At 49.4% G+C, this 12958-nt stretch overlaps 1 protein-coding gene across 1 annotated transcript in view; it reads left to right on the top strand.

The window, feature by feature from the left end:
• SORL1 (sortilin related receptor 1) overlaps positions 1–12958 on the top strand; it is a 164547-nt gene that overhangs the window by 13466 nt on the left and 138123 nt on the right. The window contains exons 2-3 of the mRNA XM_068989373.1: positions 4197–4313; positions 11305–11430. Of these exons, the coding sequence (XP_068845474.1) occupies positions 4197–4313; positions 11305–11430 (243 nt within the window). The remainder of the gene's footprint in view (positions 1–4196; positions 4314–11304; positions 11431–12958) is intronic.

Here is a 12958-nt window from a genome sequence, read left to right on the forward strand (position 1 = left end):
AAGGGGAATGAACTAGATTCATCGCTCCCGGAATAAGCTGCATTAGAGACACCAGGGGTATGTCTTTAAAAATACCGATTCCTGGACTCCACTCGGAGGGTTCTGCATCAGTAGGTCAGGGGTTTCTCTGGGGTTGCTGATTTTAGCATGCTGGGTGTGGGACCCTGAACCAGGAGACCTCTCGGGGGCCATCTTGACTCTTAACGACCTGCCTGTGATCTTAGCAGAGCCCTGAACCCCATGCACCATACTCTTTGTTGTTCATGAGGCAGTTCCTCTGTGCCCAGACCTCTGTGGCTTCCGATTTCCCTGTTCGCCTTCTGAGGGGAGGTGCAGGGCTCCCTCCCCGTTGCTTTTTACGGCCCCAATTAATTGTGGCTCATTTATCAAGCGCCAGCTACGCCCTGTGAGCTGGAGATGGGAGAGGGAAGGTTGTTCACGCCCCGGGGTGGTAGTTACAACTGACTGCACATCAAGGTTACGTTCTGGAAAAGCCACCCTCCCACTCGCCCTCACTCCCTCCTAGACCAGCGTCTCCCCGGGGCCCTGTGTGCCCACTGCTCTCCATGTGGTCTGGTGGGACCCAGTGAGCAAGGCTGAGAGGAGTGAGCGGGATGTAGGGAAGCCTGCAGCTGCACCCAGAGGGTTGGGCATGGGGGAATCTCAGGGGCTGAGGCCAGGAGGAAGTCCCTGGGGATAGAAAAGGACCTCAGCAAGCTAGCAACCAGCCACACAGTGGGAGATCCAGCCTGGACACCTGTGGGTGCTATGATCACAGGGGAAGGAGAGGGGGCTACTGTGGACCTCTGGGTGCCTGGTCACTTCCTATGGACGGCTTGCTTTGACTTCTTCCCTTTCTGGGGAGGGGCCGGGAGAATGAACGCCAAGGGGAAATGGAGAGGAGGAAAGTGAGACCAGAGAGCACCGTGATGTCTTTGCCTTAATAAATGTGCCAGCCTGCCTGGTGGTGGACTCCCGCAGCTGACTCTGCTCTTTGCTGGGGGAGTATGCACGTGGGGTGCGGTGGGGGTCAGCCTCAGCCAGGTCGGAGAGTTACTCCTCTGACCAGGAGGTGCCCATGCTGACGTCTAGCCGAGGGAAGGCATTGGGCTGTTTGTGTGAGTTGCCTGGTGGCCCTTAGACAAGCTGTTCCTTGCCTGAGATTTTTTTTTCTCTACACTGTGCTGCCCTTTTACAGTCTGCTGTTAGGAATGAAAGGGGCATTTCTTCTTTTTTTTTAAAGGTGTTTCAGCGAGCTCACCTTCTCGGTTTCCTTTGTCAGAAAGCCCTTGGATGTCCGGGTGCCTCCTTTGTGTTGCTCTTACCCCTTCACCTCTCCTAGGATTGGCTCAGGGGCCCCGTAAATCTCTAGTCCCCCGAGCAGAAAGACTTGTGCAAGTTGTGCTCAGACCTCGAGCCTGCTCTGATCACCGTAGGCTTTGTAACCTGTTCCGAGCATTATTTGATTAGGAACCTGCCTGAGGGGCTGTTGGGAGGATGCCCCCAGTGCAGCATTGCTGGGCTTTCTTATGCCAGACCCTGGATGAACTTAGTGGTTTTTTTCAGGCTCCAAATCATTGATCGTATTGACGTTTGCCTAAATCATCTATTTATTCCTCTCTGGTTCTAAGGGTGAGGACGTTTTGGAGGGAGAAGGCCTTTAGCCCAGACTCCCAGGGCTCCTGCGCTGGTGGGCTTTTTCTGATCTGTAGATGCTTACAGATTCTTCCCAGAGGTGAGGGCTGGCAGGAGAGAGGGGGAGAGGGTGGGCTGGAAGAAGGCCTCTGCGGCTGGTGGTGGTTCCCTTAGCTGCTTTCCTCCTTGCATACCCTGAGCTAAGTAATTTACTTATTTCTTTTTTTTTTCTTTGCACATCTCTGCCGATGTGGGCCTGGACTTACCTCTCTGGAAATGAGAAGGAATGTTTTGGAATGACGTATTTTCCTTAAAAGAAAAACACATCTTTTCCTTTAAAGAGGCCTCATTTCACCTATTTTCCAGGAGCCTGGATCCTGGATCAAATTAGATGCAGGTGTTTAAGACCTGAAGCAGGGTGGTGAAGGATTAGCTCCTTTGTTGTTCTGTCAGCCAAGTTGGTGACACAGGTGTTTCCCTTCTCCCTTGGGACTCCTGAGAGCATCTTGAGTGGGTGGGGAGGGGGGAGGAGGAAGGTAAAGGAGAAGGCCGCTGTGGGTGGTGGGGGAGGGGAGCGGAGGGTTTTCTGCTCAGACCCTTGATGGGAAGACAGCTGGGAGGGCCCATCAGTCCAGGAGGTGGAGAGGGGGGTGGGCAGTGTGCAGGTGGACGGTGCAGAGACCTCTCGGGTTCCAGAAGATTGGTCTCCTCCATGTGCCGGAGACAAGCCACGGTTGAAGGGGCTGGTGGAATAGGCTTCTCCCAGGCATTGCTCCTGCTCCGGATTTTGGGGACTTTGTCTTAAACGTTCACACCAGCTCTCAGAATTTTTCTGAGTATGGTCATCAGTTGGCTGTTCCTACCCGAAAAGGGTGAAATGGTGTGCCAGCATGCCAGCCCTTGAGCTATCCATCAGTGACGGGGGAAATGGGAAAAATTAGAGGAATGGAGTTAGCTTTCCATAAAGCAAAGCCTCTCGTAAAAAAACTGCTCTTGGTTCTGAGAGTCTGTCTGTCCTCAGTTTTCAGTGTTAAAACGTCCTTGCTTTGAACTATGACAGTGATTCTAGATGGTAGCTGTGTTGCTTGGGTGAGGGGTGGCCACATAACAGGTGAGTCCCAGGAGCTCAGTGGGGTGAATGCATTTCGTGATTAGGAGAGGTTCAAGATGAGCAGAGGAACTTCTCCTCGGGGATTCGGGCTCCTTCTGTCCTGTGGCCCCATTCTTCTCTGGGACTCTGGGGTCCTAAATGCATTCTGCCAGTAGGGAGTGAAAACAGGGCCGTGTGGGCGCCATGCCCCATTGTAAGCCCTGGGGAACAGTCTGCTGTGTCCTCAGGAGATCCAGAGACCAGCCAGCCATGCCCTTGGCACAGTGGCTGTTTTGTTTTGTCCTTACCTGGCTAAATAGAGGTGGCTAACCAGCCCTCTACTGGCCTGCCTAGTTCATCTGCATTTTACTGGTTTATAAGATCCAGAAGCCTGGAAACTACTATTTGCAATAAGCCAAAGGTCATTTCTGTGGAGTCCTGGAAAATATTTCCTTACTTGGAATACTTCATAACTGACTGAATAAAGCTGATGTTTTTCCTTTCTTCTTCCTTATTACAAGCTAAGCATAAGCAACATCACCTGTAGGCCAGAGAGAACCAGTCTGGACAGGGGTTGGCAAGCATGTGGTCTTTCTGGCTTGTGCCCCTTTTTTAAATGAGGAAGGTGCGTCAGTGTTTTGGTTTCAAATCTGACAAGTGCATGTCCCATGTGTGGAGTAAGGATAAGAGGAACCAGAGGTTGATTTCACAAAGGACAAAAATAACCCAAGTAATTAGTTATGCCAACGAGAGCCTGAGAAGATGATATATTTTTTTGCAGTCTGGCTAATACCAAATAGCAGAGGACTAGTGTTTCTTCTTTGGGAAGTGAATCTGGCAGAGTCAGCAGAGGGGGAAACACAGGCCATCCTGGCCCCGTGCTCCAGGTGTAAGCATTGTAGGCATTTCTGAGTTAGAATTGTGGAGAGAGAGTCTTGCTTTATTATTATTATTGGTTTTTTCCTTTTCTTTATTGGCCATGCCATGTGGCTTGCAGGATCTTAGGTCCCTGACCAGGGATTGAATCTGTACCCCTTGCTGTGGAAGCGTGGAGTCTGAACCATTGTTTCTTTTATTTGTTCAATCACTAGGTCATGTCCAACTCTTTGTGACCCTGTGGACTGCAGCACGCCAGGCTTCCCTGTCCTCTGCCATCTCCTGTAGTTTGCTCAGATTCATGTCCTTAGAGTCAGTGATGCCATCCAGCCATCTCGTCCTCTGTCATTCCCTTCTCCTCCTGCCTTCCATCTTTCCCAGCATCAGGGTCTTTTCCAGTGAGTTGGTTCTTTGCGTCAGGTGGCCAAAGTATTCAAGCGTCAACTTCAGCATCAGTCCTTCCAATGAATACTCAGGATTGATTTCCTTTAGGAGTGACTGTTTGGACCACCAGGGAAGTCCTGAGAGTCTTAGAATGGTGATGGCCGTCACTCATCCTGGGTCCTAATTCCTGTGTTGGTTTGATCTCTTTCAGGTTAGTCTCAATGATTCCCACAACCAGATGGTGGTCCACTGGGCCGGCGAGAAGAGCAACGTCATCGTGGCCTTGGCCCGGGACAGCCTGGCGCTGGCGAAGCCCAAGAGCAGTGACGTGAGTATTGTTGTTGCTCTGGCGGTCCCTCTAAGGTGCCAGGGCGCCTGTTTCTCCTCCACTGGGGTTATTATCCTGCCAGGCAAAATATCGAGTAATTGAGGAATCGGGAAAATTGTATATAACCCTTACTTGCTGAACACAGGGTGCTGCACTCAGGGTTGCAGTGAGACCCATGTGATGTGTGGTGACTTTTGTGCAATGGTAGAGTGTGCTCGGGGGCTTCCCACGTGGCTCAGCAGTAAGAGTCTGCCTGCCCATGCAGGAGACCTGGGTTTGATCCCTTGGTGGGGAAGATCTCCTGGAGAAGGAGATGCAGCCACTTCAGTATTCTTGCCTGGAGAATCCCACGCACAGAGGAGCCTGGGGGCTACAGTCCATGGGGTCACAAAGAGTCAAATACGACTTAGCAACTAAACAACAGCAACAGCAAGGGTGTGATCTGGATCATGCCTCTGCTCAGCAGAATGCCAGAAGTGTGTTCCTGGGCAAAGCTGCCCATCGGCAACCGAGCCCAGTGGAATCGAATTGGTCTTTCCTTATGCTGATTTCTGCTAACTTGTTACAGTTGGGCGAGTCCTTCAATCTGAATTGCTCATCCTCTTAATTTCCGCAGTTGGCTCTTTACGATGTTTAATTGTCTAGATGCTTTGAAGACTTTAGGCCAAGGATCACACACTCAAAGACCTGTGATAGGGGCCTCGTAGGTAAGGGTCAGGGGTGAAGCTGCCCCCAGGCTTACACCACCCGTTACCTCTGAGAGGAGGGAGGATCTCTCCCGTTATTCTTGAAGTCTGCAGCCTTCTGGGACGTTATTTTGTTCTCCCACTTTTTAGAGAGATGCAGGTTCAAGAAACAGTCTCCTGTGTTGATTTGAACATGGTGCGTGGTGATGGAAGCTTGTCTCAGTTTATGAGAGACTCTGGAAAGTGGGAGGGACTTTGAGCTTCTGGGTGTTATTATCAGCTCTCAGCTCTGGTTGCCATGCGGCTGGATCTGATTTTTCGAGAGAAATTCAGAGGTGAGGTTGTTTTTTTTTTTTTTTCCCAGAGGTGGGGATTTTTACGAGAAACTGCTGAGTCTTACAAGTTGGCAGCTGATGGATAGTTTTTATAAACCCTGTGTGGGCCAAGTAAAACATATATGAGGACCAGAGTGAGCCCTTGGGTCCCCAGTGTGTAGCCCCTGCTCCACACACCCCTGCCCCCCGCACCACTTGTGGGGAAGAGAAACAGGGCCTGCCTCAGGTCAGGGTCTGATGTGGTCACAGGGTGAGGCTGTGGACAGAAAAGCCCACTGTGGAGCTTGGTCACTCTGCACTCGGGCCAGAGAAAAACCCCTGAAGAGTTTGCTAGCCCTGCCCCATCAGCCCAGTGGACACGTTTGTAATTCTGGGGCCTGGATTTGGTCTCTGAGGGGCCCCTCGCTCTGTGTCCACCATCTGGGTTTGATGTGCCCCAGGGTCGGGGACCAGAGGTGCCCCAGGGACTGTTTTCTAGTGGGTAAAATAGGGGCAGCCACAGATGGAGAGGGCAGACGAAGGCCTGGCCATAACGATGTGTAACTTGGCTCAGGGTGGGTGCCCAACAGTGGTAGTGGGAAACCACTGCAGCTGACAGCTGGTCTGGGTGCAGTGATGTGGGGCAGGGCTGAGCTTGTTCGGGGCTGTGAGGTTGGCCCAGTTATAGATTCAAGCAGGGTTGGCAAGCACAGACAGCAGTGTGTCGATGACAGCTGGCCCGAGAGAGTTTTAGCCCACTGTGTTCAGCACTGTCACCGTCTAGCGGCATCTCTTTTAAGCACAGGCGGCAGCTCTCTGCCCTACTGTGTTGAGAAATCCTCCTTAGGGTATTTATTTTAAGAATTCTTTGTCCAGATGGTATTTCTGTTAAGACAGGTAAAGACCTATCTTTCCACTGGTTTGCTGGACAAACAGGAGCCCAGAGACATTCAGTGATTTGCATAGGGTCCCTTGGCATGTGTGTGGGAGGGTTGGGGCTACGACCTGATCGTGTACTCAGTGTGTGAGAATGTAATATAGCCAGGGTGACCAGCATTGGCTTTAGCGCTGAAAGACCTACATCCTGGGACTCTCCTTAGTCATGGATGAACCAGGAAGAATGGTCACCCTACATACATTGACAGTCTATCCAAACCTAATGGAGAAGGAAATGTCAACCCACTCAGTGTCCTTGCCTGGGAAATCCCACGGACAGAGGGAGCCTCAAGGGCTACAGTCTATGGCGTTGCAAAAGAGTTGGACACGACTTAGTGTCAACAACATCCGAACCTGTGTCTCCCTCTGCCTAAGTATTTAGGTGATTCTTACTAAGGACTGATGGAACTTTTGAAACAAGAACCTATTCTGGAATGAAGTATACGCTAAGATTAAGTGGGAAGGAAACTTCATGCTTGGAGATAGTAAATCAGGATGGCAGAGATTTCTCTCATCAGTATATCAGCTGTGTTAAAGAACTGGCAGATGAAACTGAGATGGTCTGATGTGAAAAGCTAATTCAAAAATAAATTCTGACTCAGAGGCAGGAGTAGGTGGTGCCAGAGTAGTAACAATCTAAATTTTCTCTGACGACTGGAAGCATGGTTTCCAGGGCCCCATCAGCATCCAGAAGGTAAAGGAATACAGATCAGGAGCTGTGCGCGTGTTGGAGAATGGCCAACTCATACATATTCAGCATATAAACAAGGGATGACCTGGAAGTTAGAATCCCAGAAGATTTGCTTTTAAGCAGGAAAAAACAAAATAATAACCTGGTGAACTTGTGGCCAGTGATTCTGTGAAGCACGGCTCCTACAGGACCCTTCTTTTTCTGTGTTAAGTCTGGAGATGAAAGAAAACAGAAAGTGTTGTTTTTCTTGATTGTCCCTGCCTCTCATTTCTGCATTTTTCTGACCTATTTTATCAAATACCCACCAGTTGCCACATAATTTGACCAAAGAAGTTTCCAGAGATATTGTCCACTAGAAGATCAGAATCACCCAGTGCAGGCATCAGGAATGGTGGGGATCACTGCCCTTGTACCCAGAGTTGTGGGCGTTGCAGTTGCTGCCTCTGGGGACTGGCCGGGGAGCAGGGCCTTCACTTGCCAACAGCGCGGAACTTGGTAGCCTATGGGAGCCAGTGTCTAGCTGAGCCCCAGCTCTGAGAACTGAGCGCGTCGGTTTGAATCCTGGGTCTACCATTCACCAGCTGTCTGACCTTCAGCCAAACCCTTCACTTCCCCTTGGTTTTCTCATCCATCAATGAGAAATCTTGTGATTTCATCCTTGTGACATCTTGCTCCCCAAAGGGTGGTGTGCTGATCGGCAGCATGGGGATTTTCTGGAGGGTGCTTGGAAATGCAGAATCTCAATTCTCACCCTGGGACTTCCTGAATCTGAGGTTTGCATTTTGACCTGTGTCCTGCGGGGTGATTTGTAGGCATGTTTGAGAAGCACTGGTGTCAAGCACTTAGAATGGCACCAGACATGGAGATGTTTTCTGGATGTTTTAACCCTTCTTCCCCTCCTCTTCCCTTTTCCGCTCTTCTCCTCCTCCTTCTTCTTATATAGTTTTGATGTACAGGAGAAATAATTTAAAAACGGTCACCTCAAAGGACCATCTTTATAGGTAAGACTCATTTAACTAGCAACTTTTGGCAGTTTAGAAACTAGTTATGGAATTGAGAGATACAGACTACTATATATGAAATAAAAAAGCCACAAAGGTCTAGTGTCCAGTGCACGGAAATGTAGCCATTATTTTGTAATAACTTCACATGGAATATAATCTATGAAAATATGGAATCACTATGTTGTCCACCTGAAACTAATATAATACTGTCGATCAACTATACTTCAATTGGAAAAGAAAAAAACCCCTCCTTGCTTTAATTCTTAGGGAATTGTGTCCTCTCAAAGCCAGAGAGGATGAATTAGGGCAGAAACCTGTGTCTGGATGCAAAACAAACTGCAGAAGCACAAGGTGAGTGAGCCTCGGCAGTTTGCCCTACAACACCTGGAGCTCATTGTGGGCAGTGAGCCAGGCAGCAGCCACGGTCTGCCACGAGGAAAAGACCCCCTGACCCAGAATGTACCAACGGGGGTGCAGTGTGGATGCTACGAGGCCATCAACCTGCTTGGTCTTCTTATCTGAACAACTGGCAGAGGTCCTTCCAGGGTCCTTCTCCTGGGAGGAAGGCAGATAGCTGTGCGTGGCCCCGAGCTTGCATTTGCCCTATTGATTCATTGATCAGATAGGAATGAGAATTGTGAGGATAGGATCAAAATACTGTGCTGGAATTGTTTAGCCTGGAGAAAGGAAGGTTGATGAGCAGTTTGAGAGCTGCAGGCATAGCACGGACCCTCACGTTCCCAGTCGTAACTTCTGTTTAGTATAAGCCCAAAGCGATAGGGTTTGCTCACAGACAAGAATGTTAAGGAGGGGCTTTTTGGTCGGAGGGTGGTTGCCCCTCTACCACCAGTGAGAGGTGTGTTGGGGAATCCAGGGGAAAGCCCTGTGTTTCGTTTAAGGTGGTGTTTCTCCCTCCATCCAGCATTCCTTCCACTGCCTGGGCTGTAGCTTTGGTGCTTTTCTTCCTGTTGAGCAGAGAGACAGAGGAGGATATTCACCCAGAAGGCTGACTTGTGAGCCTGGAAAGTCAGCAGGGCTTGGGCTGGGAGGAACCTGTCCTGGTTTTGTCATTTTCAAGCAGTTTGACCTTGGCCTCGTGGTTCATTTCTTGGAGTCTTAGATTCTGTTTTCTCTTATATAAGGAAGAAGTCATTCTCTTGGTCACTTAAGGATCCATTCATCTCACTCTTGTTCATTTATGGAGCACGTGTGTTTACTCATGCTGTGGTTTATAATGACGCTTATTTATTCCAGAAGTCTTCCCTGCACACCTGCTATGTTCCAGGTCCATGGAGGGCAGGAAAGAGACTCATTCAACAGGGTTTTTAAAGATGCAGAGAGATGATGTATACAAAAGAGTGTGCCTGTGTGCATGCTCAGTGGCTTCAGGCACATCTGACTCTTTGCAACCGCATGAACTGTAGACTGTCAGGCTCCTGTGTGCATGGGATTCTCCAGGAATAATACTGGAGTGGGCTGCCATGCCCTCCTCCAGGCGATCTTCTTGACCCAGGGATCAAATCCACGTCCCGTTTGTCTTTTGCATTGCAGGTGGATTCTTTACCCACTGGGCCACCTAGGAAGCTCATACAAAAGAGTATTGTTACTGAAAAATGCTGCCCTGATATGAACTTATTATTACACTGGTGTCTCTGAGAAGGTGACTCGGAGTGGATTTCCCATTTAGGGGATGCTGGGGCTAGAAGTGGCCTGAGCTCCCTTTTGGAGAAGCCGTCAGTTGCTCCATGTGACTTTGAGGTTCGGAAGAGACCCTTCTTTCTGTTCTCGGCCTGGAGGGTGGAAGTGAGAAAGCACTACTTTCTTCCAACCTCTCAGGTGATCTGTGAGCTCTCAAGCTGCTGACTTTCAGAAGCTGTTTTTGCGGCAGCCCCTTACTGTGTGTTTAGTAGCTGGGATCATGTGTTGTATTTAAGCGTGTGTGTTTGTAACAGGGATTCTTCAGATACCGGCAGAGACTCTTTCTGTGCTCTTCCAACCTCGACATCTAATAAATATTAATGACCCACGTGTGTGCTCAGTTTTCTTTGCACAAACCTCGTGTTGTTCATTGTTTACGGGGATCATTGTTCGCAAGCAGTGACGTGTTCACATCCTCGTGGTGTGAAGGGCTGTGTCTTTGTATGCCTGCTGTCTAGCATGGGACCTGGCTCATGTGAAGCCCTCGGAATGTGTTGCTGCTGAAGTCAACGGGATTCATCCCGAGGTCCAATTCCTTCCTGGGCCTCACCTGTCATTTATCTTTAATGCTTTCCCCAGTTCTAAGTCAGTGTTGTTAGTATTATCTTCATCTGTCAGGCTCCTTTTTAACCCACTAATTATATTAATTTCACAGTGAATGGGGTAGGGAAGTCCAGGGTCCGAATATCTGACAGCTTCCATTTCTTCCATCCGTTTCTGGAGGTGGGACAGCCATCAGGTTTCTGGCTTTAGAGGCAGGCAGCCTGGGTCAGGATGCCGCACTGCTACTTATTTCGTTACTTTGGCAAGTGACTCATCAGCCCCTGTTGCCCTGTCTGTAAGATGGTTTTAATAATTGCGGTTGCTGTGTAGGGTGGGGGCGAGAGCTCTCTGAGCTCATCATGTGAAGAGGGTGGCGCACGAGTTACCCTTCTGTTTCATACCTGTGGTTACTGTGAAGCCGGAAATGTGGAAGCAGCAGAGAAATAAATACCATTGGCACCTGCACAGACCTGGCTGCTATTCCCCTAAACTCAGAATCAGTCCCCTGCGTTACAGGGTCAGAAGACATGGGTGCTGGAGCAGGGTTCTGGGACCCTGTGTGCAGCCTCCATGCATGTGTAGTCACTTAGTACTGCCTTCTTTTCTTTTCTTTTTTTTTATTTATATCTCTGGGGCTACTCTGAAAACCTAAGGGTTTTTTTTTTTTTTTTTAAACTCTTCTGGAATGCTGTAAGGACAAAACTTCCCAGCAGAGGGACGAGAATTAGATTACCTTTGGGGACATTTCAACAGATGGCAAAACAAATTCTCAATCCCTTCCCCTCAGTCAACCACATTCTCCGGTCTGGGCCTCTGGATGTAATTTGTTAAAACACTCAGCCTGGCCGTGGTGAGGAGCTTATCATGGTTTCTGTCCACACGTCTCCCCTCCAGGGAATCATCGTGGCCTCAGAAAAGAGGCCACCAGCTCGGGGACAGACGCAGAGGTCGACTGCTGCTTCTCTGTGGGTTGTCTTCACGTCTGTGATTTCATGGTATCGGGGACCCGTCAGGACCCGCATGCAGGATGCTGGGGGGCGTATCTGCAGGCAGAGACGGAGCCGCCCTCCTGCCGCATCTCTCGCTGATCCTTTTCTTCCTTCTTGCCTTCTCCTCCAGGTGTACGTGTCCTACGACTACGGAAGGTCATTCAAGAGAATCTCAGAGAAGCTGAACTTCGGCGAGGGGAACAGCAGCGAAGCTGTGATCGCACAGTTCTACCACAGCCCTGCGGACAACAAGCGTGTAAGGATGTCACCCCCTGTGACTGTGTAGGGCTGGCTGGCTAGAGGCGGCTGGGAGACGGGACTCTTGGGGCATCTTTGCAGCGTGGCTGCTGTCTGAGGGCTGTTTTTCTGTTCATCTGGGAGTCGGTGACAGAAAGTCACTTTCAGGGCGGGACTGTGCATAATCAAGCAGGCTGGGTTCCTGGCCAGGCAGGATTTCTAGACAAACAAAGGCAGGTTAAAGCACAGAAAATCTGCCAGCTGCCAAACAAATTGCCTGACTCATAGGTGGCAAAAACCCGGATCCACCGGGACTTGCACTGAGGTCTAATCTAGGTCTTCCAGGGTGGCTGCCAAAGTCTTGGTTTTATGGGCATCACTAGTGTGTGCACACACGTGTGTTTGTGTATGTGGCCTGCCTTCCCTCCCACCTATACTGGGTCTAGAAAGGAAAACCAGGGCAGCGCTTCTGACTTGCTTTCCCAGCTGGCTGGCCCGGGGCTGTGGTCCTACAGTGGTAGCTGGGCAATTTGGTTTGGAGGAAGCCTTGACTTGAGATTGCTTTGGGCCCCAGGAAGGAAGAGGGGTGTGTGTGCAGGGGTCAGGCAGCCTTCTGGTTAGGTAGCTTTAGCTTGCAAACTTGTCTGTGGTTGCTTTCTTTCCCACTCTAGTGATCCCCACTCATTCCCAGGATAGGGTGGATGGCTGCTTCAAAGCATGCTGAAAAACTAGCCCCTTAGCAGCAAAAGTGCAGGAGTGGGTAGCTGCTGCTTTTTGTTCATCCATGAAGGAAGGAGAGTGAGAAATCCACAGGGTCCTGTGACCAGGTCCCCTGCCCCCTTCCTCTACACACCCCCACCTCCCCCTCAGCGCTGGCTTCTCAGGTTGCCTGTGGTCTGTGAGCAGGGACTGTATTCAAAATATTTAGCCACTGGAAGGGCACTGACCAATCAGAACAGACTGGATCTGAAGGGAGCTGGGTCCTGAAGGCCACCCTGCTGAGCCAGGCATTAACCTTTCAGTTGCTGGATTGTGGGCAGGTCCTGGGGAAGGGGCAAGGCCACTGGGACTTTAGATGGGGCCTCTCATGGGTTTAAATGGGCTGTTTACTAACAGAAGCAATTGTGTTTTTATTTAATTTCTTTTTTAAATTGAATTTTAGTCAATTTACAGTGTTTGTTGTGCCAGTCTCAACTGTACAGCAAGAAGCAATTGTATTTTTATTTTAATTATTTTATTTAAAAAATTGAAGTATAGTTGATTTACAGTGTTGTGTTAATCTCTGCTGTATAGCAGGAAGCAATTTTTTTTTAAAGATTTTTTTTGATATGGCTCATTTTTAAAGTCTTTATTGAATTTGGTTGTAATATTGCTTCTGTTTTCTGTTTTTGGTTTCTTGGCTACGGGGCATGTGGGATCTTAACTCCCACAACTCCTGCACTGGAAATACGGAGTCTTAACCACTGGACCTCCAAGGAAGTCATAGCAGTTTTTTTTTTTAAACAACTTGAATAGTTATTACTGGTACCCTCTAGTTGAGCTCAGCC

Source organism: Capricornis sumatraensis, chromosome 16, assembly GCF_032405125.1.
Source record: "Capricornis sumatraensis isolate serow.1 chromosome 16, serow.2, whole genome shotgun sequence".
NCBI lineage: Eukaryota > Metazoa > Chordata > Mammalia > Artiodactyla > Bovidae > Capricornis > Capricornis sumatraensis.